The sequence below is a fragment of the Athene noctua genome, chromosome 6 (assembly GCF_965140245.1).
Source record: "Athene noctua chromosome 6, bAthNoc1.hap1.1, whole genome shotgun sequence".
NCBI classification, from domain to species: Eukaryota; Metazoa; Chordata; class Aves; order Strigiformes; family Strigidae; genus Athene; species Athene noctua.
This window is the reverse complement of record NC_134042.1, coordinates 16828488-16855260: the sequence shown is the minus strand read 5'-3', so window position 1 is coordinate 16855260 and position 26773 is coordinate 16828488. Positions and strand designations below refer to the sequence as shown.

At 46.5% G+C, this 26773-nt stretch overlaps 1 protein-coding gene across 3 annotated transcripts in view; it reads right to left on the bottom strand.

Annotated features, from left to right (window-relative positions):
• Nucleotides 1–26415, bottom strand: part of BMF (Bcl2 modifying factor) — a 38257-nt gene extending 11842 nt beyond the window's left edge. The window contains exons 1-4 of one of the 3 annotated variants that reach the window (XM_074909120.1): nucleotides 26325–26415; nucleotides 23482–23802; nucleotides 22379–22542; nucleotides 7026–8968 (exon numbers count right to left, since the gene is read on the bottom strand). In XM_074909120.1, the coding sequence (XP_074765221.1) occupies nucleotides 8867–8968; nucleotides 22379–22542; nucleotides 23482–23797 (582 nt within the window). In that variant the 5' untranslated portion in view covers nucleotides 23798–23802; nucleotides 26325–26415 and the 3' untranslated portion in view covers nucleotides 7026–8866. Of the gene's footprint in view, nucleotides 1–7025; nucleotides 8969–22378; nucleotides 22543–23481; nucleotides 23803–26324 lie in introns of those variants that run through there. The other 2 variants (XM_074909119.1, XM_074909121.1) reach the window with 2 other exon arrangements.
• Between the last annotated feature and the right edge of the window lie 358 nt (nucleotides 26416–26773).

Genomic DNA, 26773 nt, shown 5'->3' with positions numbered 1-26773 from the left:
ACTGCTACAACAAATCATCTACAGTAATTTAAAAAGGTGGTGAAGTAAAATGACCGAAAGAAGACATTTCTTTACAGATTCCATTAACTTTTCCTGGCTATTTATTTCTCTTCAAATTTTTGCAAAAACTAGTAGTGTTACAAGAAGTCAAGCCTCATTGTCCTCTTGTTAAGAGCTAACTGTCTCCATGAAAACATACTTTCATGACTGTTGCTGTCGTGATTTGAGCAGCAGACGTAAACAGGGTCATCTCCAGCCATAGTGGGTGGATGTTTAGTTTATAGCGCTGAGGTTAAGAGTGAAAGCGTGTGACTAAGAGCAGAAAACAGAGGAGTCTTTGTATACATCAAGAGCCCTGAGGCAAAACACAGCGAAGGAGAATGCTGACACAGACTTTAATGGAGAAAGAAAAGAGTCCATTATGAACGTTACAGAGAACATAATTCATTTAAGAGAAATCAAGATTTAAAGGACTTATAGAGGGGAATATGAATACTGACGTCAGTGTGTCATGCCTGGTGGCTTGTTGTCGGACTCTGTACGTGTGTTAGGGTACCACATATCATGTCAGGTGGAAGACAGCTCGCTGCCAGAAATTATCGTCCACTCTTTGTTAAATTCCTGCTGGAAACAGGTTTCTTTCAGCTCAAGCCTTTCAACAGGAACCAGTGATACGCACAATGAAGCAGCTGCAGCTCTTGCATTTTTATCACCAATCTCCCAAACTGTCAAAAACTGGGACACTTTTTCCTTCCCAAACCCCATCTCTCCACAAACAGAAAGGGGGGTGGGGGCAGGGAAAAGGAGGAAACGGGGCTGGATTATTTCTGAATTACTCAGGTATGAGAGCACAAGGAGAAAGCTGGTTAGTAGAGCTGCTTCCAAGCTTGCATATACATTGCAGAGACTAAGGACTGGCACATTTACCGCACTGTAAAACAATGTTGTAAGTGCTTGAAAAATAATCCCCAATCCATATACTATAGTGGCTTCTAAACTTCAGCAGCCAGAGCCATGAAATAGAGTGCTTTCTGCAGTAGCTTGCGCAACCAAAGAACATTCTCGTCCTCAGAGTGCTTTATTATTTTTAACGAGACAGGCTGAGCACTTCTTGATAAACATTTTTTCCTTGAAGCAGTAATCCTACTTAAACTTTTTACCTTGTCCCTACAGCATACCGCTATGAAGTTAATAACAAAACTCATTTTCCCTTAAAGTGCTATAGTCATGTTAGTACAGAAAGTGAGGGACACGTTGTGATTGCCATGAAAGGGGCCATGGATGGAAATAAACTGAAAGTGCTCTGTTAGTATGCAGGCTTAAGAAGAAAGCTTTTCTGAAGGACATTTTCTAGGATATCCAGTTTCTTTCAAACTACAAAAAAAAAAAAAAAAAAAGGTATTAAAGTCTGTTGTAAAAGGAATGTTCCAGCTGGTAGTGTTTGGTCCTGATGCCTAACCCTGACAATGTTTCCAAGCACCCTGAGTCTACTTTGCCATGGCTGGGTGACAGACAGCAGGTCATGATAGAGCCAAACCAAAGAGCCAAGATTAATCCAGGAGATCTCAGAGGAAGGGAGGCCATCCATACATCTGTGCGCTTGCCTTTGCTTTGAGCAAGGTGCAACGCATCCTGCTGCTTTGGCAAATGCTTCTCGGGTAGCACTACAAACTTCATTTTTAAAAGCCATTCATCTTTTTGGTATCAGAATTATTAAAGCTTTTAAAAGCGAGAGTTTAATTAACGGTGAGAATTAACCACATGAGAATGAGGAAATTCAGAGCCAGCTCTCCCATCTAAGTCAATCTCACTTCTGTCCCCTCGTATCAGTGTGTTACAACAGGCTCTTTCACAGTCACATGAGGCTGGCCAGGGGACACACTTCTCACTAGATCTAATACAATGAAAAGAAAAACTGTCTTTTTCCCCCTGTGGTCTTAGATGCACATGTGGCTTTTCATACCACACACATCATGTGTTCTTGGAATGAAAGACCCTTTTGTAACATGCACACACCAGCCGAGGCAACTTAACATCGGGTAGGATTGTTAACTGGGTTCCCTAAAGCCTCCCATGACACTGTACCGGCAGCATCACACTGGAGGAAGAATGTGGTTGAAGGAATTTGACCAGCTATATTATAAATAATTCACAATACACACCAACATTTCTGCTCCACCCAGGTTAAGTACCATTACTTAATGGAGGAGGTTTTTCCACATAGGAACAGAGTAAAACTTAAGGACAGGCCTGATGATTACCAAAACACATGTCTTGCTGTCGCTTGGGATGGCCAAGACGTTCTCATGTCTGTGTTTGAGGGAGTCATTACCAGTTTACAAGCCCTCTCAAAGCCACAGCCGCCTTCCTCTGCTGCCTTTACATCAGAAGACCTGTGAGAACTGTATTTCCCTAGTAGGATTACCAAGCAACAAGTCTTTATTCTCAAGGCCTGAGTGCCTTTGAATGTACTTGTGTAGGCAGTAGGTAAGCAGCCAACAATCAAAGGTTACATTTTGCAAATTCGGAGGACGCATCCCACATATGTCTTAAGAGATCCTCCTGATTTGGAGCATCAAGTTAACTGTGCAGCTCCAAGTAGCAGCAGTTCTCTATCCAAGTGGGGGAATATATCTCCTTGAAAGACTATTTTATAAAGTAAATTATGCCCAAGGAGCGCAGCCCAATCTGGAAAGAAAATCTTGTCTTTGTTGCAGGACGTGGCGTTAGGGTGCACACAGGAGGATCTACCAGATATTTTCAAAGTTTAACAACCCAAATCGTATCACTGATTTGGGTAACTCCAGAATGGGACAGCTGTGTAAATGCCCTCCATCCCTTAAAAAATAAAACAAAGAACACAGACAAAGAATTTAACAATTTTATTAAAAATTGTACCAGTTATTAGAAAAAAAAAATCCAAGTATTAAAGTATTAAAAAGCACCAAGGAAAGAAAGCACAAAGCAAATATACTGCACAGATACAAAAAAAAAAAAGGAGCTCTGCCCAGTCACTATTGGTACAGGCAGGAGTCCTGGAGGCACACAACCAGGATAAACAAAATGCTACATTCTCACTGGGTCTCAGTCCATGGCAAAGAAGGTGTGTGCACTTCAGGACTAATCCAGACAGAAATCTCACAGGAGAGCATCGGGTTTACTTCTGCAGCAGGACAGTATCATATTCTGGTGAATATCAGAATTCATGGGGAAACCCTCCATTGAAGGAAAGTTTATTAAGTACATTGCAAATTCTAGCTCACCTTACCCTTTTTTGTTTTTCCAGATGAAGGACTCTTGAAGTTTTAAAAAAGAAAAAAAATTTATCCCACCAAAGTAGAAAAGTCATGCAGGAAGGGGAGGGAGAAAATGTGAATCCACATTTCACAGTACTCTCATCAGTGAATTCAACCTAGAAACGTGGGAGACTGTACTACATGCCATTGAACAGAACAGAAGAGATACATGATTAGTTTTACCAAAAAACCCCAACAGTCTAGATAGATGCCTGAAGTGAAATTTAGTGGCAGGATTTTCAAATGCACCCAGTGGAAACAGACATAGAAATTCCTTGGGCTGTTTTGAAATTTCCCTTTTACAAGCCTAATTTCTTGACATTTATTTAAGGAGATACTGACAATGTCATCTTCCCATCACACCAGTCTCCCCACCTTTTGTCATCAAATTTTCCTTTCAGAATAGTCTGATCAAAACCGGAGCTGAGGAATCTGTGACGATGCTCTCCTGGAGCTGTGTCCACAAATCGAGGAGACTCCTTTAGATTTAAGAATAACTTTATACATGCAAAATTTCCATAATAGATTTTAAAAACAGTTTAAGAATCTACCCTTCCCACCCCTCCGTTCCCCAAAGGCAGCAAGAGTCTGAAGACAAAACTGAAACATGGCTTTAAAAAACAGCCCACAGACATTAGGTTTCGCTTCCCAGAAACCAACTTCCAGCATGGGATTCACAGGAAGAGACCCTCCTTTCTGTGGCTAAGGGGGAAGGTGAGGCACATGGAAGAAAGAAGGGGTAGGGGATGTCAGACTGCATTCAGTTTAAGAACACACACGCACGCGCACGCACACACTCACGCATACAATTACATTCCAGTGCATTTGATGTGTTTGGTCTTTTCTGCTTTTCCTGGTGGAGAAGAACTGAGCTGTGTAACACCTGCGTGACACACATGCAAACCAAAGAAACAGAGACCACTGAAGTCTTTAGGAACTGTAAAAGATTGTCCTAAGATCTTTTATCAATTCCTTGAGGTATTTCTTCTTGTGAAAACAATCAAAGGCAACAGGTAGGCATTTTTGCAAATGATCACGAATGCCAGTTTGAAAGACAGACTCTTTTGAAGGACACTATTAAATACCTTTGTTGTCAAATTATGCTAATACTTGATAACGCTTGGTCCATGTGCAGAGCTCCCATGAATATGAATGGGCATTCCATGGGCGTTTTACTTATAATCCCGCAGTAAATATTGCTGATAAAACAAGGCAAGACCTCCACATATCTGCATTCTCCTTTGACCCTAGCACATACGCTGAGTGCTCTGCCTGTTTTTCCCTTTTAAAATACCCACAATAGCACACCATTCAGCATGTTACAGTCTCACCATTCCCACAGGTTCAGCAGAGATACGGGTCAGGCCCAGCAGCGGAAATGACAGGATCACATTGCAACAACTGCCTCAACTAATTTTGCTTTTCCTTAAAAATCCCAACCCTTCTCCCTAGTCTACTAACGGGCAGAACCTGCAGTTTCCCAGAAGAGTGCCAAGCCCCACACTGAATGAAGCTCAACCTTGGGTACAGCTCCAGTGACTGCTATGGAGCAACTCCAGGACTGTAATAACCTCACATGCACACATCGCCTATACTTTTAATCCAGGCTTAGGGGCACAAAGTAAATGGCCAGTAGAAAGACTGATGTCTTTGCAATCACCCTTTCTACATCAAGGACTGGACTTGCCTCTATTCCCTTGTTGATACACAGCTCCAAAGCAAAGGCTGATAAGTAAATTTCTTTCAGGACTCCTCTAAGAGTTTAGCCGACAAACATTTAATAGCAACCAGCTATTTAAACTGAGATACATGAACAGTTACACAGGAATTCAGTGCTACCAGGGATTATCAGCACCTTGGGAGAAGGCTGCAGTCCTACACACAGATCCAAGGGCAACCCCTTCCATGCAAATTCATCCTCTCCCCTGCCTTTGTTGTATTTATTTATGGCAGTTTGCAGCTATCCCTGGGCAGTCACTTTGTGATTACTGGCTCAGCTTTCAAGAACTGCAGGAAACAAAAGTAAAACTAATTATTCCCTACTAGCACCAGGCTTGCTGGATCCAGGGATGGGCAGGTTACAAGATATTCAAAAGGGAGGGAAGCTGGGAAGGGACAGGAAGAACTCTGTCCCTCAAGGAAAGAGAGCTGAGATCTGAAGATGTTTTGGAGATCTGGGGAAGACAGGCAAGATACTTCAAGGCTGCTGGTACCATCAGCAGCAGCTCAAGCTCTTCTTAAGAACTGCTCATTAAAAAAGCAATTTGTTTTAGGAGAAAGATCTGACTGTTCTTTCTAAATTGTTAGACTGTAGTTTTACAATACAGAGAGAAACAGTGCCCCATTCCTTTCACCAAGACAAACTAGCATTTAAAACCCCAAGCATACTCCTTCACCAACAGGACTTAAACCGTGTTCCTTGGAACTGTTTCCCCAAACAATCAACGTATGTCCATGGCCACACTGCAATAGCTACTCTGTGGGGAAGATCTCCTCAGTGCATGCTCAAGGGGCCTTACTGACATGGAATGGGTGATAAATGCATGGGTGTTGTGCATCTGGGTATCTGTTGATAAACATGTGAAATATTCCCACCATTTCCTCAAGTAGGTGAGACTTTAAGTATGAAGTAGTTGCTTTTCCGGTAAGTGAATAACCAACCTGCCCCTCCAAATCTACATGAAGCAAAATAAAGACTTTTGGGTTGACAGAGCATATTTCCTTTCTCCAAGATATGCAGATACGGAATATAATTAAAATATATTATCAGTGGTTGTAAATCTCTGGCACCAGTAACCAACACACATATTGCAGGAAGTCGGCCTTTGTCTAGCATTAGCTCTATGTCTCCACTGAAGTATTGTTGTTCAAGGAGATTTTAACTTGAGACCCTGGCATGACCAAATTTGATAAGTCTTTTGTTACAGTGGGAAATATGGACTGGCAAAGATGTGTCTCTCCCTGAGCCAAACGACTCTACTGAGGCAGGCAGCCTGACTGAGGAACAGTTTCAGATACTTGTTTCTCCGTGTTAAGAAGAGCCTTACTCTAGAGAAACTGGTTGGGTTGCAACACCAGAAAGCACCAATACCAGACCTATCTTTGCAGCTTACGTGTCCACAGAACAGGCCTTATTGGCCTGTTTGTCAGTTAAGTCAAGGCGGAGGGGAAGGAGAAAGCTCACGATGGTTTTTAAGTGTCAGATGCACTTGATGAATTTTTCATAGTTTGCAGGGCTGTTATGATGTAGCTTTGACTGTTCCTGATAAAGGGGTCCTGGCAACCACTAGGAAAATGCAAGCATCACATCCTAGAGCATGCTGCATTGCTTCCTGAGCCTCAGCACTTCCACTCCTGCCTCTTTAAGAGCTTTGGATTTAAGAGTCTTCTCCTTAAGATCCAGCTTCTCAGGGTCCCCAGTTCAGTCTGTGCTTGCACTACACCTCAGGCTTTCCCCCCATTTAAATTCTTGCTCTCCGATGACCAGCGTTTACTCCAAGCAGACTGTGCAAAGCAAGGTATGGAAAGCCTCATCTCTGTCAACATGGGCAGAGTGTGGCTTCCCATACTGCTGCAGCATAGTCAGCAACAGGTATCACTTGTATCCCTCTGGGTAACTCTGTAGTGCACATGCTTAAAGAAACAAAACCAAAAAACAATCTCCCCTCTTAAAAATACCCTCCCGCCCTCCCTCTCCATAAAACCCACCCCCCAAAATATTACTTGAGATTCATTTATATGAATTATTAACCATCATGGACAAACATATTACTCTAGCTCTAGCTAGAAAAATAATGTAAGAGGAGAATAAAAAAGCTTTTCTCACATAAACTCTCCTTATGTTGAAAGAGTGACTGTGAGTATATGAGAGTGAAAAGGGCTTGGGGACCTCGTTCGAGGAGCTAAAGTACATTTTGCTACAGTAGAGAAGGATGCAAATCAAGAGGATGGGGCTGGGAGAGAGGGAGAAAGTCCAAATTTAACTGTGTTCAGCAAATTGTTACCAGACACTACAGTGCAATGATGAGATTATACAAATACCAGAGAAAGCATGAATTAGAGAAGGATATGCAGAGAGGGGTGGAGGAGAAAGCGTATGTGCAAGTAAACTACTCTTCCCGTACAGTAATGCTTATTTTTCAGAGTGGACCAAGAGCAGAAGAATTCCTCAGCACCTGAAGTCAACATTTTGTAACAGGACTGAAGAGCAATTCTCTGGACAGCTCTTCCTCACGTTCATTGTATCATTTGAGACCTACAACAAGGCGCAGTGGCAATAGGGAAATGGTCTGAAGAAAATAAAGTCTGTATTGCTTCTCTGTTTGTGTTTTACCCTAGTTGTTACCAGGTTAGTGATCTAACGATATTTAAGGCTACGGAGAAGTAGCCATCGATATTTAAGGCTACTTCCTTCTGGTAGGGTAATTTCCCTGTGCTGGTCCAATTGTGTCAGTCATATGGACAAACTTCTGAGTGCATACAAACTGGGAACTGTTAGAAGATCTTCCCTGATGTAATATTACTGCTGCTAGTCAATATATGCTTACAGCAGCCTCCAAACATTACACACTAGAGTAATGGACAGACTGCTTGTACAGTGTACATATCAGACTAGTTGCTAATTAATTTCCCTGTCAAATCCTGAAGCAAAACTATTGGATGCCTGGGACTTAAGCCTTCCTGACCAACCACATTATAGTAAGAGAAAAGAAAAACAAAACAAAACAAACACCCATCATAAAACTAATAAAAACATATACATTAGCATTGTAGAAGAATGACACGTGTCATATTCCATGTTTTTTGGCTTCATGCTGGCTCACGGGCACTGCAAACGCTGAACTAGAAGCAAACAGTGGCGCAGAAACGAATAGCCACCAGCAACCCCAGGAAGGTTTAATTTTAAGACTGTTCTATTGAAATTATTTTGTCTGTTGATGGCAATGACAAAGAACTACTTCCTGTGAGAGAGCTGCAACTGGTGCCCAGTGGAAATACTGAAGAGATCAGATTTCTTTGTGATTTTTCTCTCACACAGGGTGCAAGGAATAAAGAGTAATCCATGCAGAAAATAAGTAACCTGCTGGATATAAGCTACTTAAATGTTTTCATTGCTAAAAAGAACTTTCTTCGTGGAGGAATTGAGCATCTCTGCTCTGGAAGATACCCAAAGTTATCTTTAGAGTCATCAATCCCAGACATCGTTCTTAACTAGCAGCCAAAATGACACTCCTGCACTCTACCACTGACTAACACACAGGGCAGAGGAAGCCGTTAGTCTACTATCTGCCTCCCTTGCACAGAGGTCACCGGCGCAGGGAACCAGCAGCAAGCTTTACCAAACACACCCACATTCTGGCTTTCCTTCAACAGTGTTGGACAAGAGCTCCCGGCCTCACAAGGCAGGCAGCAGCAAAGAAGAGTCCGTAAAAACTCCCAAACTTGAAGACGAGTATCAGAAATTCAGAGTCCTCACATCCGGCCGGCGGTGTGCAATGTCTCGCCCCCGAACCAGTGTTTGTTCAGTGCTCCCTGCAGACTGGGTGCGGCCTGAAACAGGCGGGTGAAGCTCACCTCTGCCCAGTGTGGTTCCTGTTCGCCTCCGCATTTAAGGCCAAGTTGTGTAGGAAGAGAAAAAGCTGCCACCACACTTGATTTCTGTTCTGCTGATGCTGTAGAGGAGAACAGTTGAAGCAAGGTTATTTATATTTCTAAAATTGCAACATACCACTTCTCTTTTCCAATAACAACTCAGTTACACTTTTCAAGAGCAGACACTTTAATCCCATCAGCATAACAAGGGGGTGCAGCAAGGGATGAGGGGAGAGAGGGAAATGATAAGTTCTCCAGAAATAATTGTAGCTCTAACATTACAAAAAGAAAAGAGCAGACCCTTTATGCATTGTGCACAAGAGGATTAAACTTTTTTTTTTGCTTGTAGGATTTTGCAGAGTTTAGCCAAGTGCTGTTTTTAATCAGATTGGCTTCTGAGCCTTTCAAAAGCCCCAGCTGCATGAACAAACAACCTTTTTTTTTTTTAAAAAAAAAGCCCCCCTTCACCCCAAAAGTAAAAAAAAAGAAAAAATATAACTGGTGATCCATCTGTAAGTGATTTGACACCGTGAAGGTCAAAGGGTTAATCTTCAATTTAAACCACACTGCTGAGACAGCAAAACTCTGATTTCATCTAGTACAAGAAAACACATTCGTGCACACACACACTCCCCCACCCTCCCCCCACCACATTTTCCTTCCCAGCATCTCCAAGATAATACTGCCCTTTTTATAGCCACTTTTGACAGTAAGCCATAAATAATCAGCCTTGGAGCCCTTTCCTACTGACTGGAGCCAATTAAACCTTAAGCAAGAACATACTTGAAAACACACAAAAAACCAAAACCAAGAGGTTATTTCAGGTCCCATTGTCAAGGAAGAAACATGGGAGTTGAGTTTCAGGGGGACACCAGACTATATAATGCAGCTTTGGGGCAGGGACACTGTTCCTTCTTTTGTTATACGTAATCACCCCTGCAAAAGTGGCTCCGATTATACCCCCACCTTCCTGCACTTTAATGGCATCCCATACAAACAGGTGGGTTTCTCTTTACATTGCCCAGCCTGGGATACTATTTCACCTCAATAACCAACCTCTATTAGAAGTCAGCCTTTGTTTTCTCATCCAGAATTCCATATTTGCTAAGCAGACTGATCATTTCTGGAAAACAAAACAAACCAGCCCCAATCCACCCCCTGTCGCCCCCCCAATCCCCAGCAGACGAGGGAACAGAAGACTGGCTTCCAACAACTTTGCCTCAGTACACAGGAGTTCATAAAAGAGCACTGAAGCACATTATATGAACAAGATGTTTCAACTCAGATTAGCCCAACGGGGCAGAACAACACGGTTGCAAGGCATTCTTTATGTAATCACAAATAAGAGAGAGTTGCAACTGGAGTTGGTGTACTGGAGATGTGTCAATAGACACCTCTTCAAAGCCCTCCCAGATAGTCATTACATTATGTTCGTTTTTCAGTATGAGTAGATCTGTGCCATTTGAATCACAAGTACACACAAAACAGGCTTCAGAAAACCTGTGTTCATCTCGCATCTTAGCAGTGGGTCACTCTTCTTACCCTCAAGACTTAACACCTGTCTCCTGGATTTAGAAGAGTTCACACAGATCCCATCAGACATTTCAACACCACTGCGTTTGGAGCATAACCCACAGACAGCAACACTAGAGCCTGGTATCATTTATTTCAAAGTAGCCAGCCCTGGCTTCAGTCCATACTGATTGCCCAGGCATTGCTAGGTTTACAGGTGAAAACAATAATTTATAAACTATCCCCTAGGGCTGGATTACAAAAACCTAATTTGGTCTCAAAAAGCAAGACGCTTTTTGTTTAGTTACTTGCCTCTCGGTTTGACCAAGCTTGTCCTTCCTCATTAAACTCCAGAGATTCTTCTCACCCTCCTCCATAGAGCCACACTCCCAAACCTGCTCAAACATGCACGTAGAACCACAATGTCCCGATGACATCTAGAGACCATGTTTTTATCAAGCTATTACGCAGACTGCTCCTTAAACAGAGATTTTCAGGTGGCCTGAGTGGCATGCAAGCACAATGCCTGCTGCAGTTTCCAGAAGTATGGAACTATGCTAGAGGAGCACGGTGGATAAACACACTATAGATGCACTGAAGACAATCTCCTTTGGCAGATTATTTTATTCTATTGGCAGCCAAGAGGGTAAAGCACTGTCTTACAGGGACTTAGTATGGGAAATGCAAAAGGATGTTTGAAAATTGATATAGAATCCTAAACTTGGAATATATCTCAGCTTCGCTGGTGGACTCTCTATAATGAAACTCTCATGGAATTTTATAAATCAGGTTAATTTGGGAGCAGATGAGAGGACGTGCGCTGATTTGGCATGTGCAGTTTCAGCTATTCCACACTCTCAGGAGGACGAACACATGTAAGAATCCCCATTTTAATGCCCTGCTTCATGTAGGAGGCCGCTTTGCGCTGATCACACACCATAACATGTTTCTAAATATTCTGATTCCTCCTTAAGTTTTACATGTCACCTCAAAGAAAAGGATTACTTGTTCTTTGCAGTGACAGGTAAAGGAGGTCATGTCCAGGGATGAACAGTGGAAGGACTGAGGTCATCCTCCTCCCTTTGCTTTGAAGGTGGTCAGCTTTTTGAGGAAGGTATTGGGTTTTGGTTTTATTTGGTAAATAAGAGTTGTAGAGGTCTACTTTATGATGGGTTATAGATATGCAAGAGAACTAGTGGGATGTGGTATCGCAAATACTGAGAAAAACTCTTAATTTTTTTTAGTTTATATTCTATTGTATTTTTTTCACTGTCTCTTGAAGCCACTTTTTTGGTACAGCGTTTTTGTCCTTCTCCCGTTAAAAATGTTTCCCACTATTTGTCTAAAGCACTCGAGGAGATTTCCATGCAAGAGCATTAACAAGAATTGTTTTACCCTTCCTTCTTTCTGCTTATAAGAAGTGTAAGATCTCAAATCACTTTATGAAGGACGTTGACACCATTAATTCTGTTTTGAAGTGAAAAAATAGAGCACTGGGCCAAAGGCAGCTTTCCAGGTTTTATTCCTAGACCTAGGGCTTGTATTTCCCTGGGTCCGTATTCAGCCAGTATTTCCTTCCACGGTGGTGTACTCCCCCCCCACACTTTCACCACCTTGCTTACCAAAGCAGCCTGCTCACCCTGTTCCCTCCTCACACTAGTGCAGGAAAGTGAAATAGAACAGGACAATGATCAAGGCCAGAACTAATCTGATAAAAAAGTTGCCTTTACTGTTGATCAGGTCATCCTAATCCATCTGCTCCATGGCATCATGTAGCCAAGCTGGTGCTTGTGCCAGCACAACAGAAAGGTGGTGACCTGAGAAGAGGAGCAAGCTGGGACTTGCTTCAGCAGCAAGCCTAGCTAACGGGGTTTACCAAGTTCTGGCTTCACTTCTGGGCTGGTCTGCTTTCTGTGGTACTAATTCAGTGTGGGACAAGAGCCACGGAATGGAAATGGCAGATATGCTTTGCAGAACTGTCCCAGCCTAAAAAACGTCATTTTCACAAGTCTTAGTAGCTTCTCCCTAGATACACCTCTGCCAAAATCAAAACACTCAAATATTTCAAGGCTGAGGGTTTTTTGGTCTGGTATAATTTAGCTGCCAGGAAGGACAGAAAACCCAGGAGAATGACTCCATGAATTTGGCATCTAAATTTTTCAGATGTCATATGTTTCAATTCTTACAGTTTTCTAAGACTCATAACTATTGTGGCACAAGTGTATAATTTTCCTAAGCTTCACTATGCTGATTTGTCCCTCATCAAAACAATTCAATCCTCAGAGTCACTACTGCACAAAAGTATCAAGGATGAACACTTTGCCACCTCCATGCAGTAACGTACCACAACGAACATTTTGAAGCTCCCTTCCCGAGATGGAAAGAAGCCCCTTTTGCCCTCTATACTAACTGTAACTAAAGACTAGACTTGTGAATACAGTAAGTCAACACAAAGCTGGAAACACATAAAACCATTTCCTATTGCAGCTGCTGCTTTTTAAAGGGGATATCCTTAAGAGACTGTCTGTCTGAGACATTAGCATGAATGCTTCAATGAGTCACAAGGAAAGGCCATTTTACAGGAAAAGTGTCCTCTGCAGCGACAGTACATTAGTGAAGCCTATTCCATGAACTGTGCTGAACCAAAAGCCAGAATACTGATAAACAACCACAAAAAAACAGCAAGACTTTTACTGGAAGCACATGAAAGAGAGACACGACTGACCTGACGTTTATTTCCTCCCCATAATTAATTCTCAATACGTATTTCACACTGTAAGCATACAGATATATAACTGTCAAATAGCACCCCAGATGTCAAAAGCTTTTTACTCCTACCAAGCCCTTGCAAGGGGTGATCAAGGGAAGATCAGGACAAGTAATATACCTCAAAGAAAATGTTGTAGTTCTGACACAGTTCCTTGAATACTTGAGTATAACTCAAGTATTCAAGGATTCACTTTTCCACCTGATACATACATGCCATTAATATCCCTCCTTAAAAAAAAAAAAGAATACGTTCATCATACACATGTTGTATGTGGGTCTGATACATTCCTATCACATACACAGAAGGGTAGACCTGTCTACCCTCTTGATCTCATTGGCAACTTCTGACTTTGTTTCCTGGCTTCCAGATGATTAAGGGTCCATCCTAACTAGAAGGATTAAAATATGGCCATAAATGGCACTATTAGAGCATGAAAAGAATAATGGCATAGGTGTACATAAAACCATCATGCTTCCTTTAACGACTAATACAAGTATTAGCAGTAAATTGTTGGGATTTTATTTATTCACTGAAAACAAAAATACTTGCACACCGGGAGCAGTTGCTGACTCATTGCTGAAGGCTGTTTTGGCTGCCAGGTGGCTGGAGGCATATTGTGCTACCACAAAATATGCTTTAGCTTAGAAAGACTAGAAAGTCACAGTCCCCAAGGCAACAGAGGTTACAGAAGGTGTCCCCCACTGGAGAGAGAAATGCAGGCCAATGCAAGTCAAATACAAATCTTTCCAGCTGTGATTCCTAATGACCAAAGAATAATGCATGTGCAAAAGCAGCAGGGAAAACAATGAGACGGTAACAGAGAAAAAACGAAAGAGAAGTGTAGCGGCACAATTTCTCATGGTGACACAGAGAGGAGGACGAGGATCTGCACCCTTCTGGCTTGCAAGCCCTGCGGCTTCTTATGTGGGACTAAACCTGTGGTAGAGAGAGGCATCTTCTCAAGTACTACTTCCTCCATCAGGCTTTGCAAAGCAAGATAAGCAACATGGATGTTTATGGAGAGAGGATACATATACAGGAGCAGTTGCAGCAGGAAGGATGCGGGGTGCAGGAGACCCCCAAAACCCATTTACGGGCTGCCCAGCCCAAGAAGGGTGGACGGCACTGACCCTGGCTGGGGCGCTGGTCGGAGCAGCAAACCTGCTCGTTTGTTCATTGCCCCAAACCTGCTGCAGGCACAGCTGCGCAGGTGAGCCCTTTCTCAACTTTCTTGCAGTTCAAAAACAAACACGCAGCCACTCACGCCTTCCTCTCCAGAGCGGGCAGGAAGAGGAAGCAGACAGACACCATGGCAACAGCCAGCTGACGGCAACCTGGGAAGGGCAACCACCGGCCACTTTGTTCCCAGGCCCCCAGCCTTCCCCTTCTGCACCCCCGGGGGGCAGACTAGCTTATTTTCCACAAATACAGTAAATAAGGGTCTTGCTTGCATTTCCACAGAGCCGCACCTGATACCTACTCTCTACCTGCAGCACAAGGTCGGGGGGGGGGGGAGGAAAAATCACCCCCATGCTGTGAGGGGACATGAGGGTGCAGGAAGAGATGCCCAGACCTTGCCTCTGCGCCCAGAAGATGTCCACCCCCTCCCACTGCCATAGCTACAGGCAGCAAATAACAGGCAAGTTCATTCACTCAGACCCCGAGTGTGAACTTCCAGAGCTGTTTCACAGCTTACCCTGTTTATCACCTAACCTGCACAGGCCGTGGGACGGACTGACCTTTATTTCGCATTGATTCCCTTACCACCAGAAGGAGGGACGTGCTCCTGAAACTGCTCAGTGCACACGAGGAGACACCCCCTAGTGATTAAAGCAAACCTCGGGGTTTTGGTTAAAATAACATTTTAAAAGCTTTTACGGGAAAAATATCCTGGCGGAGGGGTGAGGGGGCGCAGGGCCCTGGTTGCGAGGGGAGCCTGCAGGCAGGCGGGCAGGCAGGTGCAGTGCTGGAGCCTGCGGGCAGAGCAGCCTCTCGTCAGCAGTTCTGATGACTCAGAGGCTAAATTTAGAGAGCGATATAAACACAGCAGCCACAGCGCAAACACTGCCCGGCAGAGCTGCTCTCACGCAGGGCCCTCTCGGCCCGCTCCTCCTCACGGGCTCAGGGGCTTCTCCTCGGCGGGTGGCTGCAGTCCTCCATTGCCAGCGCCTTGTCAGGCGTTACATCAGGAAAAACGTAATTGGGGTTAATAGAAGTTGCCTCACTACTTTTATTTTTAGATCATTATTCTTTCTGCTGTGGTACAGTCCTCAGATTCTTTTGCCATTGGCGAGGGTAGCTACCAAAGAGAAGCAAAAAAAACCCAAAACAACCAGCCCAACCCAGAGACTATAAAAGGCTAGCGGGACATTCCTCCTCAATAGCTTGAAACAAAGGAGGACTCTGCAGTTGGGCACTTATTTTCCTGCCTTTCCACCATAAAATTTAATTGAGTAAAATACAACCATGCACACTCCTCACCATAAATAATCAGTCCAAACATCTCATCATCCCCCTCAGAGATGGCAATATCTTAATAAGATCAACCAACCTAAGCAGAGGACTGGAGGCAGAACAACTGGGTTCCAATCAGTGATCCCTGCATAATCTCAGACAAGTTATAACCTGCAATTCCTAGTCTCCCACACTAAAAAAGAAGTGGGATATTACTGCAATTATTTCTTAATTGAAAAATAATTTCTCAGCTGTCACACTGCTACAAGCAGAAAGCACGTTACCACTGTCACAGCCAGCACAGTGCTGCGAGAGCCAAGGAAATGTAGAAGAGGCTGCAGAGGCTGCTGGGGTTGTACAGAAGAAGCAGCAGCAGCACTGAATGCTATTTAAATCACACAGCAATACGGCAGGTGACGTTAGAAATACTGCAAAACAATTCACTTGTCCAGGCCCAAAGAACTATTTCATGCTCTTTAATGTGGGCAATCTTGGTATTTTGAGGTTGTGGCCCCACTGCCTTAAAACACAGCAGCCCTGCGTCTGGCGGGGTGAAGGATTCATGGCGTGCCACTGCACAGAGCTTGCACCACTCTCCTGCAACCAGGCTCCCTTATCCTCTGCCCACTTCCTCTACCAGAGCTAGGCAGGAAGTTTTGCTTTTTAACATTATCCCCTATTTAAGCAGGAACAAAACAATAATATATTTAAATCTTTTGTCAGCTGAAAGCATAGAAAAGAAGGCTAGATTAGGCTGATGCGAAAGTTGTTTGTTTTTTTTTTTTATTAAACCAATATACAATGGTTGTATGTGACTGTTGCATCAGAAGTTCGTATAGCCCAGCCTCCAACAGCAGCCTTATGTGGCTGCCTGAGGAAAAACAAAGGGTAAGTACATGCAATAGCTCCCCCTAATACTCTTTCAGCATCTAACTAGTATGAGCTTAGGACTTCCTGAGTCAGACCTGGCTTCTGCTTATTTAATAGTTCCTTCAATGGCCACAAACTTGTCCCGATTCCCCTTGAGCCCAAATAAAAGTGCTGGGGTGCACAATATGCCTTGATAAAAAGTTCCACAGAACTACCTACTGCGTGAAAAACTACCACATTTACTTTGAGCTGGCTTGGTTTTGCCTAGTTCTTCTACTGGGAGAAATCAGTCTATCCCTCTCCTTCATGTCACTTTTGATTTCTGCTTAATATTCTTAATATCTTTACTTTGTGTCTTTTTTTAGGCTTAGCAGTCCTAGACCATTTTTTCATTTCATATGTAAGTTTCATCATCATTCTTGCCTTTCTCTGAACTTTTTCTAGTTCAGCTGCAACATTTTTGGGAGAAGGAAACCAGAACTGTAACGTTCAAGATATGGGAGAAATACAAATTTATACAGTGGTATAACTAAGTTTTGTTCTCAATTTTTTTCCTTAACATACAAAAGAATATAATCTCAGATCAGATGTCAAAGGGTCCAGCAAGTTTCTGTTAACCTAAATGTCAAGTAATCAGCTCCACAGGCAGCAGGATTTCAGAACAGGTGCTAGGCAAGGAGCAACAGGTTGCCCTGTCACTTATAGGCATAGGGGAAGGTGCTTTTCCAAGCCCACCTCTTCCTTCATTGTCATTTGTCAAAATGGAAAACATCTCACATTAAGCAAAAAAATTTGTCTCCACTTCCTCATTACAAGTTTCTGAGTTCACTGCCTGTGAGAATTCCTCTTCCCACTACTGCACCCTCCTTCACTCAAGCCTAGGGTCCCAATTCCATAGCCCTGCGAGAACTCTAATTTACATCTCAATCTTCCCAACCTCCCACCCACGCTACCTCCTGCCCTCTAAACCAGGCTCACTCACTTCAGGAGTCTTCCATCTGGTACTCTCCCTCACCATGCTCCTGCACCCTTGACTGGAAATTTAAGTCCTGCACTGATGGGCAACCCAAAACCAGCAGAGCTAGAAGAGGAGACCTAATGCTTTGCACAGCAGCAGCAGGGACCAGCAAGTACTGGCAGGCAGAGAAGATCCCAAAACTGACCTACACAGAAAAGGAATTAAAGCGCTCACCCCAAGTCACAAAGAGACTGCAGGTACAAGTAAAGCATGGAGGTACCAGTGCTACAGGCTGAGCTGCTGGACAGTTTGGTAGTCTCCTGCATTACATTATCAGGAAGCTTTTCTCAACACTTTTCCTAAAATGTAAAGTCATCATAAAGGACAGTTTCTTGCGAACAATTCCAGTTTAAAAAAGCAACTGTTAAAAAAGTCCCTGAATGTCCTCAATAAACGATGGAGAAAAGGCTGATGGGGTTTGGGATAAATGATGCACACGTAGCACTGTGTGCCCACTCACGCCGATGAGAGACACAGTCTCCCTGTTGCATAAGCAGAAGTGTCTCAGAGAAGGCCTTGATAACTCTCATGAGACACAGAGGGGAAAACACATGCAAAATGTAACAAGTTTCACTTTCAAAGGAAAACTACATTTCCTCCTGGACATTTTCAGTGTGATTAACTTGAGGCAAACAGGTAGATGCTTAGCCATCTGCCCACAGCCGGCATGGATTCAGGCACTCGTGCTCCACAGGCTGCTCAAGCCCACTGCAGGGACAGCAAGAGAGTTATTTGCTGAACCAACCAGGGAATTCAGAGAAACAAAGTTTTCTATAGCTAGATCCATGGAGGCTTTTTGAGCATGGTCAGCATATCTAAATCAACTGCAGGATTCCTGATGTGTTGGAAAGGGGCTTTGTTGTTGTTTGTAATGCACTTATTTACTCAAGAAAGCTCAGCTCTGATTCAGCATCTGGTTCTCATTGAGGCTCAGCTTTTTTTAAACCGAGCTTTCCAGATGGGTTGACTGAAGCACAAGGAGGTCAAGAGACTTGTCTGAGGTCATACAGCAAGTCAGTGGCTCTGCTTGGACCCGAGCCCAGAACTGTTCAAGGCTACCACTCCTTGGCTCTTAAAGAGACAATTTTATCCCCTGTGAAGTGATCTTATCACCACAAAGAAGAGATGCGATAAAAGCAGTCCTCTCAAAGCCTCAGCCTGCTTAGAAAGAGTTATTTTATTTGGAAAAACCCATAGTGTTTCAGTGTCTCAATGGAGCAAGTCAAACCAAAGGGGTGTGATACTGATATGCAGTGTCATCCACCCCACTCTTGAATAAGCCCACGCTCCTATGGGGCGGCTTTACGCTGCTGCTGCCGCCATCCCTGGTTGTCTACTCACATCCCATCTAGCAGCAGGTCATGTCATGAAATACACTGTTGGTTCAGCACAGGTCCAAGCCCCTTCTCCAGGTGAGGAAACTCAAGTGCACTCAGGACCTGTAGCAGAGGCTAAAGCACTTGTTGCCATGGCCTGGACATGTGAGGTGCAGGCACCGCATCCCAGCTGAGCAACCAGCAGATCCCCTAAGCTCAGCTGTCTTCTCCGTAACCTCAAGAGTGCACTCTTTAAGCCCAGCCACAGGCTGGGCTACAGCCAGCCGTTCACAGATCCCATGGCAAAGGCACACTTGCTCCAAACCAAAAAGGAGGTGGCAGATACTGGGTTCTCCTGCAGAAAGCATGGCTTGGCTCTGCCTTTGTTTTCCAAGGGCAGGGTGAGAAAAGCACAACAGAGGGAACATTGCCAGAAGCTCTACAGCCTCAGACAGGTAAGAGGTACTAAAGAGATAGAGAAAACATAGATGGCTCTTGCATGTCATTCCGCAGAGCTCTCCGTGAACTGGATCAACCTGTAGCAGGCTCCACTACTTAGGAACGCAGAGTGTTGCTCAGATCCTTTCTATAATAAATTCAGCATCTTAAGGAGATGAAAGATGCAGAGTGCTAGGGAATGTTGCATTATTGCTCTAGTACTGATCTAAGGATGAAAAAGCCAGGTTTTAAACTACTGTATTCTGTTTAATATATTAATAGGAAATGAAACCCTGAAAATGGTGTACATGCCAAAAGCAAGCATAGGTGCGGCCAACTTTCTTATTCTTACGAGATGCATACCCAAAAATCTTTTGTATCGCCAAGAACCACAGAATAAATACCACATCGCTCCGGGAGCCCGGGGAAGAGATAACAGTAACCCTCCAGGGTTCCCAGATGGGGTTAGACCATGCATGCAGCTGAGTCCAATGACAACTCAGTGACGTCAGCCTCAGGAGCTATTGCCTGCTCAGTTCCTCTCTCAGCCAGGGATGTACATTAACCAGCGGCATTTGGGTCAACACAGCCTTGCTGCTGTGGCATCAGAATGGCAGCCATACCTGAAGTGCTGAAGAGTCTCGCAGAAGGCAAGAGCCATGAGAGGGCAACTCCTGAGCTAGCCAGATGCACTGCTCCAATGCTAAAAGCCTTTCCTAACTCCCACTGAAAGGGCACATACGTTTTCTTTCCACACATTCACTGATGTTTTGTAGGCTCTGAGAAGAGGCACAGCTTGCTGAAAACCAGGCTTGCTCTCTCTCAGGACTTCACAAGACCACACTGGTGTGACTAACTTTGTGGTATTCTAAGTCCAATTCAAGACACCACTTTGGAAAGTTGGTTTTGACCAAATGTTTGAGACAAGCCGGAATGGGGCATCCAAATCAGGGATTAGTTTCACAGCAAGATAAACGACTGCCCAGTTTCCATGTCTCAAAGACTGCCCCTTCCAAACCACAACACATTGCGAACCAGTTCGCGTGTCTCCAGGGGCAGACTGCTTGCTTCTTCAGCAACAGGCTGGGAACTCACTGCACACAGGACAGAGGGGCTTCTGCATAGATCTGCGCCAAAAGCCAAAGGAAATCCTCCATGCAGGGCTGGGAGGGAAGGGATTGGGCATGACAACAAAACGCTCCACGGGGAACGGTGCCTTGGACACTAGTATGTGGCTCCGTACTCAGTTTTCCTGACAAACAAGAAAGACTCCCTTAACAGATCCAAATGCCAAGGCCTGTCCCAGGGTCAGGCTGTGGAGAACCACTGGCTGAACTACTCCGTCCTCGGGTTAAGTTTTTGGATTGGGATTTTTTTTTTTTCCTGTTTTGTTTTCGAATGTAAATGGCTGAACAGCTCCCCCCTCCCCTTTACAACTTGTTGCTCTTCCAGTTCAAACAAAGCCAGGGGAGCTCCTCCTCCGCTGGCCGCGGGGCCGCCGTTGTTTACCCGCTGTGCCGCAGGCGCGGCGGGGGGGCGGCCCGGCGGGGCGCGCTGCGGCCCTGCCCGGGCACCAGAGCCCCCCCGGCCCCCGCCGCGGGGCAGCACGGAGCCCCACCCAGGGCTGGCGTGGCCATTCCCGGCCGCGTTTCCAAGGCACAGACATCACAGAGGTACACACACACACACACACACACACCCCCTCCGCCCCCGAGATGAACGGGGTCAAGTTACAACCAGTTCCACCACTTCACTGCAGGGCGCCTCCGCCGGGCCGGTTAACCTTCCCCTTCCTGGGAGGGTCTGCCCAGAGAGAGTGGGGTCTTCAGCTGTCGCTGGCGGAAAGGTAGCCCTGGGGAAAACCCCGTTCAACCACAAACACATGTGAAAAATCTCGTGGTAGCTCGTTATTCCTGCAGTTTGATAAATTACTTTCATAGCCCCGTATGTATTGCTACAGGCTGATCCTACCCTTACAGCTCCTTTAATCCTCCTGCTATTCGGAGATGAAGAGTCCCAGACTCCTCATCTCTCTGGTGACACGGAGAGTACCAAACCTTTGCCCAGCCACAAGCCACCTTCTCTGACCAGGACAGAGATCCTCACTTACCTTTGAGAAGAACTGCAACAGATCCCACAGTTAACAGAGCACCAACTCACTTGGAGTGAGATAAGCCTTCTGTCCCTCTCTGAAGTGTCAGCTTCCTCATACGCAAAGAGATACACGCAAAGAGATACACGCTCTCCTGGCTGGCCTTGCATAGAAGTGGCAAAGCTCTGCCTACTGCCAAACCTCTGCCACCTCTGCCAAACTCTGCCTGGCTGGGGCTTCCTTTTCATCTCTACTCAACAGGGGAAGGAAGGCAACGGGAAAAGAATCAGGAGTCTCAGGGGTGCTGGTTTTATTTTGTTTCCTTGAAGAACAGGGTTTCTTTCTTTTTTTTAAAAAAAAAAAAAGAAACAACAAAACAAAATCAAGGTTCAGGAGTGTGGTTTTCAGAACTGATGGCATCTTACAGCTGTCTTTTGTTGTGAGAAAGTTAGTCACAAGTCTGACACACTAGCTAGGACTGTCTGACAGAGGAGTTGCTAGCAAGTCTAGCACGATCTAAATATACTCCACATTTCAGAGAACTACCCCTAGACAACAAGGAGAGTCAGAACAGACTCCAGGCTTGTTATCTCCAAGATGAGGAGCTGATATAAGACATAGATGGCCACTTGGGCCGCAAAAGAGAATACAATGGTGGTGAGAAGAGTAGAGAAGAATAAAAGCTGTAATAAAAAGCAAGGAGGAGATTCCCTGGGGAAATCCTCAGTGACCCTGTTGCTGATGAGCTGGAAGAGCTGGAATAGCAGCACCTAATGCAGAAGAGCTGCCTTCCCAGGTAGTAAATGCAATCCCACACATTCTCTTCCCTCCACCTGCTAATCTTTAGGAAGAGCCAGTAATCTAGGGTAAGCAAAATCCATTAGGATACTCCCGCCATTTTATCACTGCTGGCAGTCTGCTGCCTTAAACAACAGCCTGCTTTGGCTGATGCCTGGAGCCACTCTAGAGCACCACTCCCGGACAGCCAAAGCCCCCCCTTCGCCTCCAGAGACACCCTACCCTCTGTATGTGGAGCCGGTGGAACTGGTCAGCAATGCACTGCAACTTCCGTGCAATCTGCACCTCGGCACGTGCTTCCCGCTGACCTTCTCGAGGCTCCTCTTGGAGGTGCGGATCCAACGCAAAGCCGACTGGAGGGACGTGTAAACGGTAACCAGCATTGCCTACGAAACAGAAATCAGAAGAGTCATTCTTCCAGCGCAAAAAACTCAGTAAACTTTACAGAGGAAAGAGCTTCACATAATCCTAAATTTTTGACTCATGTTAAAAGTCCAGTTCCCAAAGCCCAGCAAGGACTGTGTACTGTAAGCACGCAGTAAAACAGTTGCTCAGCTTTTAAGTGGATTTATATCAATTAAGCAGAGCACTGTGTTGCTTCCCCTAATCAAATGACTGGCAGGATCTTCCACTTAGTTCTTTTTGCTTGTCTATACTTCAGCCAAGTGCTGATTTTTTTTTTTTTTAATTACAATTTTGCAGTTTTACAAGATCTCTGCCTCAAGTTGTCTCCCATTAAAGGTTGCTGTATCCTTTCTGTCAGACTTTCTCAGTTCTCTGGCATTTAGCGGGACTGATTTGAATTAAAGCTGAGTCAGATACACAAAGCTGAGTGGTGTCCCATCAGTTACTAATAAAATACTGGATGGACATGCTACTTATTCAACAACTTTAACTCCAGTAAATAGCCTAAAAGCTGTCCCACTACGTGTAAATTTTTGCATTTCCCTCTCTCCATGAAAATTTCTAGTCGTCTTCTTATGTGGATGAGACAGCACTAGAAGTTAAAAAAATGTAGGCAAATCATACAAGGTATGGTAAGCACTTAAACATCTATCAGTAAAATAAATTCTGACAGAATGAAGCCAAAAGAGAAAGGGTGGGAATATGAAGGACAGTGGAAGCAATGAGCAAGTGCCTGGTTCCTGCAGTGGACAAGCAAGGGTAAGAGAATTCAGGCTGTCTTTCCTGAGGGAGTAGGACCAAAACAAAATAATTTCAGTCCTTTAATAAAACACCCTAATGAAAGAAACCTTGCTTGATCAGGGAAGTGCTAAAGGGACAGTTTCCTTGGTGCAAAGCTGGTGACACTGGAGTGCTCTTACCATAGAAGAGTCTCCGGGGCTCTTCAGTGACTCCACAAGGCAACATAACATCCTGACTGGAAGAGGACGGGCTGAGTGTTTGAGTTGCCTTGTCCTGCTGCTCAGGATGCCTGATACCGGGACCACAGCAGTGTGTGAGGGGGAATAGTTGAAACCTCCCCAGAAGGCAGCTGTAGGACTGGTTCTGTGTGAAAATGCCAGTTGCAGTCATTTCACCAGGCTGACCTGCAAGTCCAAAGTCATCAGAGTGAAACACGTCATCGTCCAGCCCATCCAGGCTAGAATAGTCCTCTTCCAGGTAGCTCGGGCGATCCATTGCTCCTGCAATAAAGGGACATTTGAGGAAACAGCTAAGACACGACAATAACATTGTCCTGGAGAGAATGCCTTCTGCTCCAGCAGAGTTAAACACAGCTCGTTCTTCCATCCCTGCCTGCCTCCTGGCCAGTGCTGCCCATCGGCATGGGCAGGAGAGGTGAGTGACTCAGTGGTGAAGGTCAGAGCTCTGTGGAAAGTCTAGAGTACTGGGTCAGAGAGAGACAAAGTTCACACATGTCTGAGTCCACCCTTGGCCCCAATTCCACAACTGGTCACAAGAAGAGCACCAACCCCCAACCTCAGCACATAGGAACTGAAAAGACATTGTTTTAGAAAGCAACCCCAATCCTTCAAATTGTCTGGTGTCAGTCAGCTTCTTTGGGAACTGCTTTGCTTTGGCCTGATGTATTTGAAATTTATGGTGTGCCCCACTCACTTTTTCCCATCTATTACTTATTGATGAAGAAAAGCTCTTGCAATCACAAGGCTGCAAGGCCAGATTTTTAAGAAATCCCAACAGTGGCAAAACTCAAGAGCAGACAAAACCGTTTCTGTGAAGCTCTCCATAATTTCTCCCTATAAGGGCCAACCTTCCTTTCAACTTCTCATTTCTTTCCTCAGCTTAAGACATGTCCCAAATTCAGCAACGCTTGGTCACTTCATTACCCCTCTTACCCTCAAGCCTGCATGCACTGTCAGTGCATTGGTTCACCCTACTACTAAATAAAACACATTGCTGGTGTCAGTGCTTAAAGCAGGACATTTGTAGCTGCCATAGTAAACACTCCTGAGCTCTGTTGCAGCACAAAGTTGGACAAAGATGGTGGGGAATAAAACTCCAACAAACCCTAAATCACTATTTCAGAGCTCTTTCCAAACATACAGTAATTAGAAGCAGATTTAACAAAAAAGACACAAGTCCCTTTGCTGTTACCTGTGCATCTAACCCCATTGGAAGACAGTCTCCTAAGAGATCCATCTCCAGGATTTCCACCCAGTTCCAAACAAGGCAGTGAAATTCAACTCTTCATGTCTCTTCCTTTGCTCTGGTTTGCGAAGCATTTAACAGAACGGAAGACTAGCAAGAGGAATTTCAGGCCTGAAGGAGATATTAATAATAATTTTATAAGGATGTGTTCAATGCTCCCCTTGGTGCTCCCATCTCCCCCCAGGTGAGCAGCACTCACAACCCCAGCACGCTACAAGAGACAAAGGAACAGAGCAGTGCCACAACTACTTGTGCAGTGCTCTAACTCGGGGGCACTACGGTTAAGCTGTTGCACCTCAGCAGTTCACTTGGGCCAGCCACAACTCCCGAAGACGAGTCTGCAGAGCAGAACAAGTCCCAGCCCCGCGGGATGACAGCAGCACTAGCGCGGCACAGCGCTCCTAACAGTCTCATCCGTGGCTTACAGCGGCACGCCGAAAGGAGTTACAGGTCACAGAAAGGGGTTACTGGTCCTGAGACGCCGGCACAGATGATGTCCTGCCAGCCCTGCTGCGGGATCGCCACCACCTGATAGAAAGGCCGGGCGATAACGTGTTTTATCTTTGCAGCAAGACTCGCCAGATCTCATCCGCCAGAGCCCCACTGGGACGCGGGCATTCAGCGCAAGAAAGCGCAACAAAGGCACAAAGCTGGCCGGCAGAGCAAACCCACAAGCAAAAGCAGGTTTGGAGAGCGAAAAGTTTTACTCGACCTCCGGAAGGCCGGTCCGTCCTCTCTGCAGAGCTCTTAGGAAACGCTGAGGAGAGAACGCCGAAGCAGAAGGGGTAACTCATCCTACAGCTCACTCAGGTAAGCGCGGCTCGTCCTGGGAGCTGCCGAGCCCCGCCCGGGAGCGACACCCCGCAGCAGCCGTGCTGGGGGGGCCCGGCCGGGAGCGGGCGCAGGGACAGCGCGGCCCGCGCCTCCTCCTCCGCGCCGCGTCCGACCCACGGCGCCGCCACGAGAGAGCCACCGGCCCCCCAGCCGAGGCCCGGCCGCGCCGCCGCCCGCCCGCCCTGACAGGCGGAGGGCCGGAGCCGGAGGGAGGGCTCAGCACACACGTGCGTGCCAGCTTCCCAAAACAAAGCTGGCCGGCCTCGCTTCGGCACCGCCAACTGCTTTTAACTCTTCCCCTCCCGGGCTCCAACGCCGCTGATTTAACCCCGGCTCAGCGGTTTAAGCGCGGCTCCTCCGGGCAGCGCCGGGGAACCAGGCAGCCGAGCCCGGCGGGGCGGCCCGGGAGGGGCTGCGCTGGCAGCCGGTCCTCAGCCGCTGCCCACCCCAAGCGGATCGCTGCCTTCTCGGTGCCCACCGGGCTCGCTCCCAGCCCGCTCGCTCCCCCCGCTTCTCTCCGCCCGCCCGGAGGCCGCGGGACGCCGGGCGGGAGCCGCCACGCAGCGCCCAGCCGGGACGAGGCTGCCCCGGGGCGAACCCCCTTCCCTGTCACGATCGCGCCCGGCCTCGGCGCCGCACTGACCGCAGACCTGGCTCGGAGGGGGCCGGCCACCAGCGGCGGAGGGGCCTCCCGGGCACTCACCGAGAAGCGGGACGGGCGTCCCGCGGGGCCGGGCCGTCCCGGGAACCGCCGCCGCGCCTCCCCACCGCCAAACTGCCGCCGCCGCCGCCGGGCGGACCGCGAACAGCTGACGGCGGCCCCGCCCCCGCCGCTCCGCGCCCCGCCCCCGCCCGCCGACCGGCCAATGGGAGCAGGGAGGCGGGGCGCGCCGCGCCGCCGGGGGCAGCCTCCGCGCCCCGGCCCGGCCCGGCGGGGGAGGGGAGCGACTGAGGGCGAGGGGCGGGGCGCGGCGGGGCGGGGCGCGGCGGGGCGGGACTCGCCCCTGGCCCGGCCCCCCGGGGGCGCGGCCGCGTGTCACCCCACCGGCTGCCCGCTCGCAGAAGCCGGCCGGGCGCGTGCTGGGGGGGTTCCCGCGCGCTCGGCTCGCCTCTCGCCTCATCGGGGCCGGGAGCGGGAGGGAGGCGGAGGAG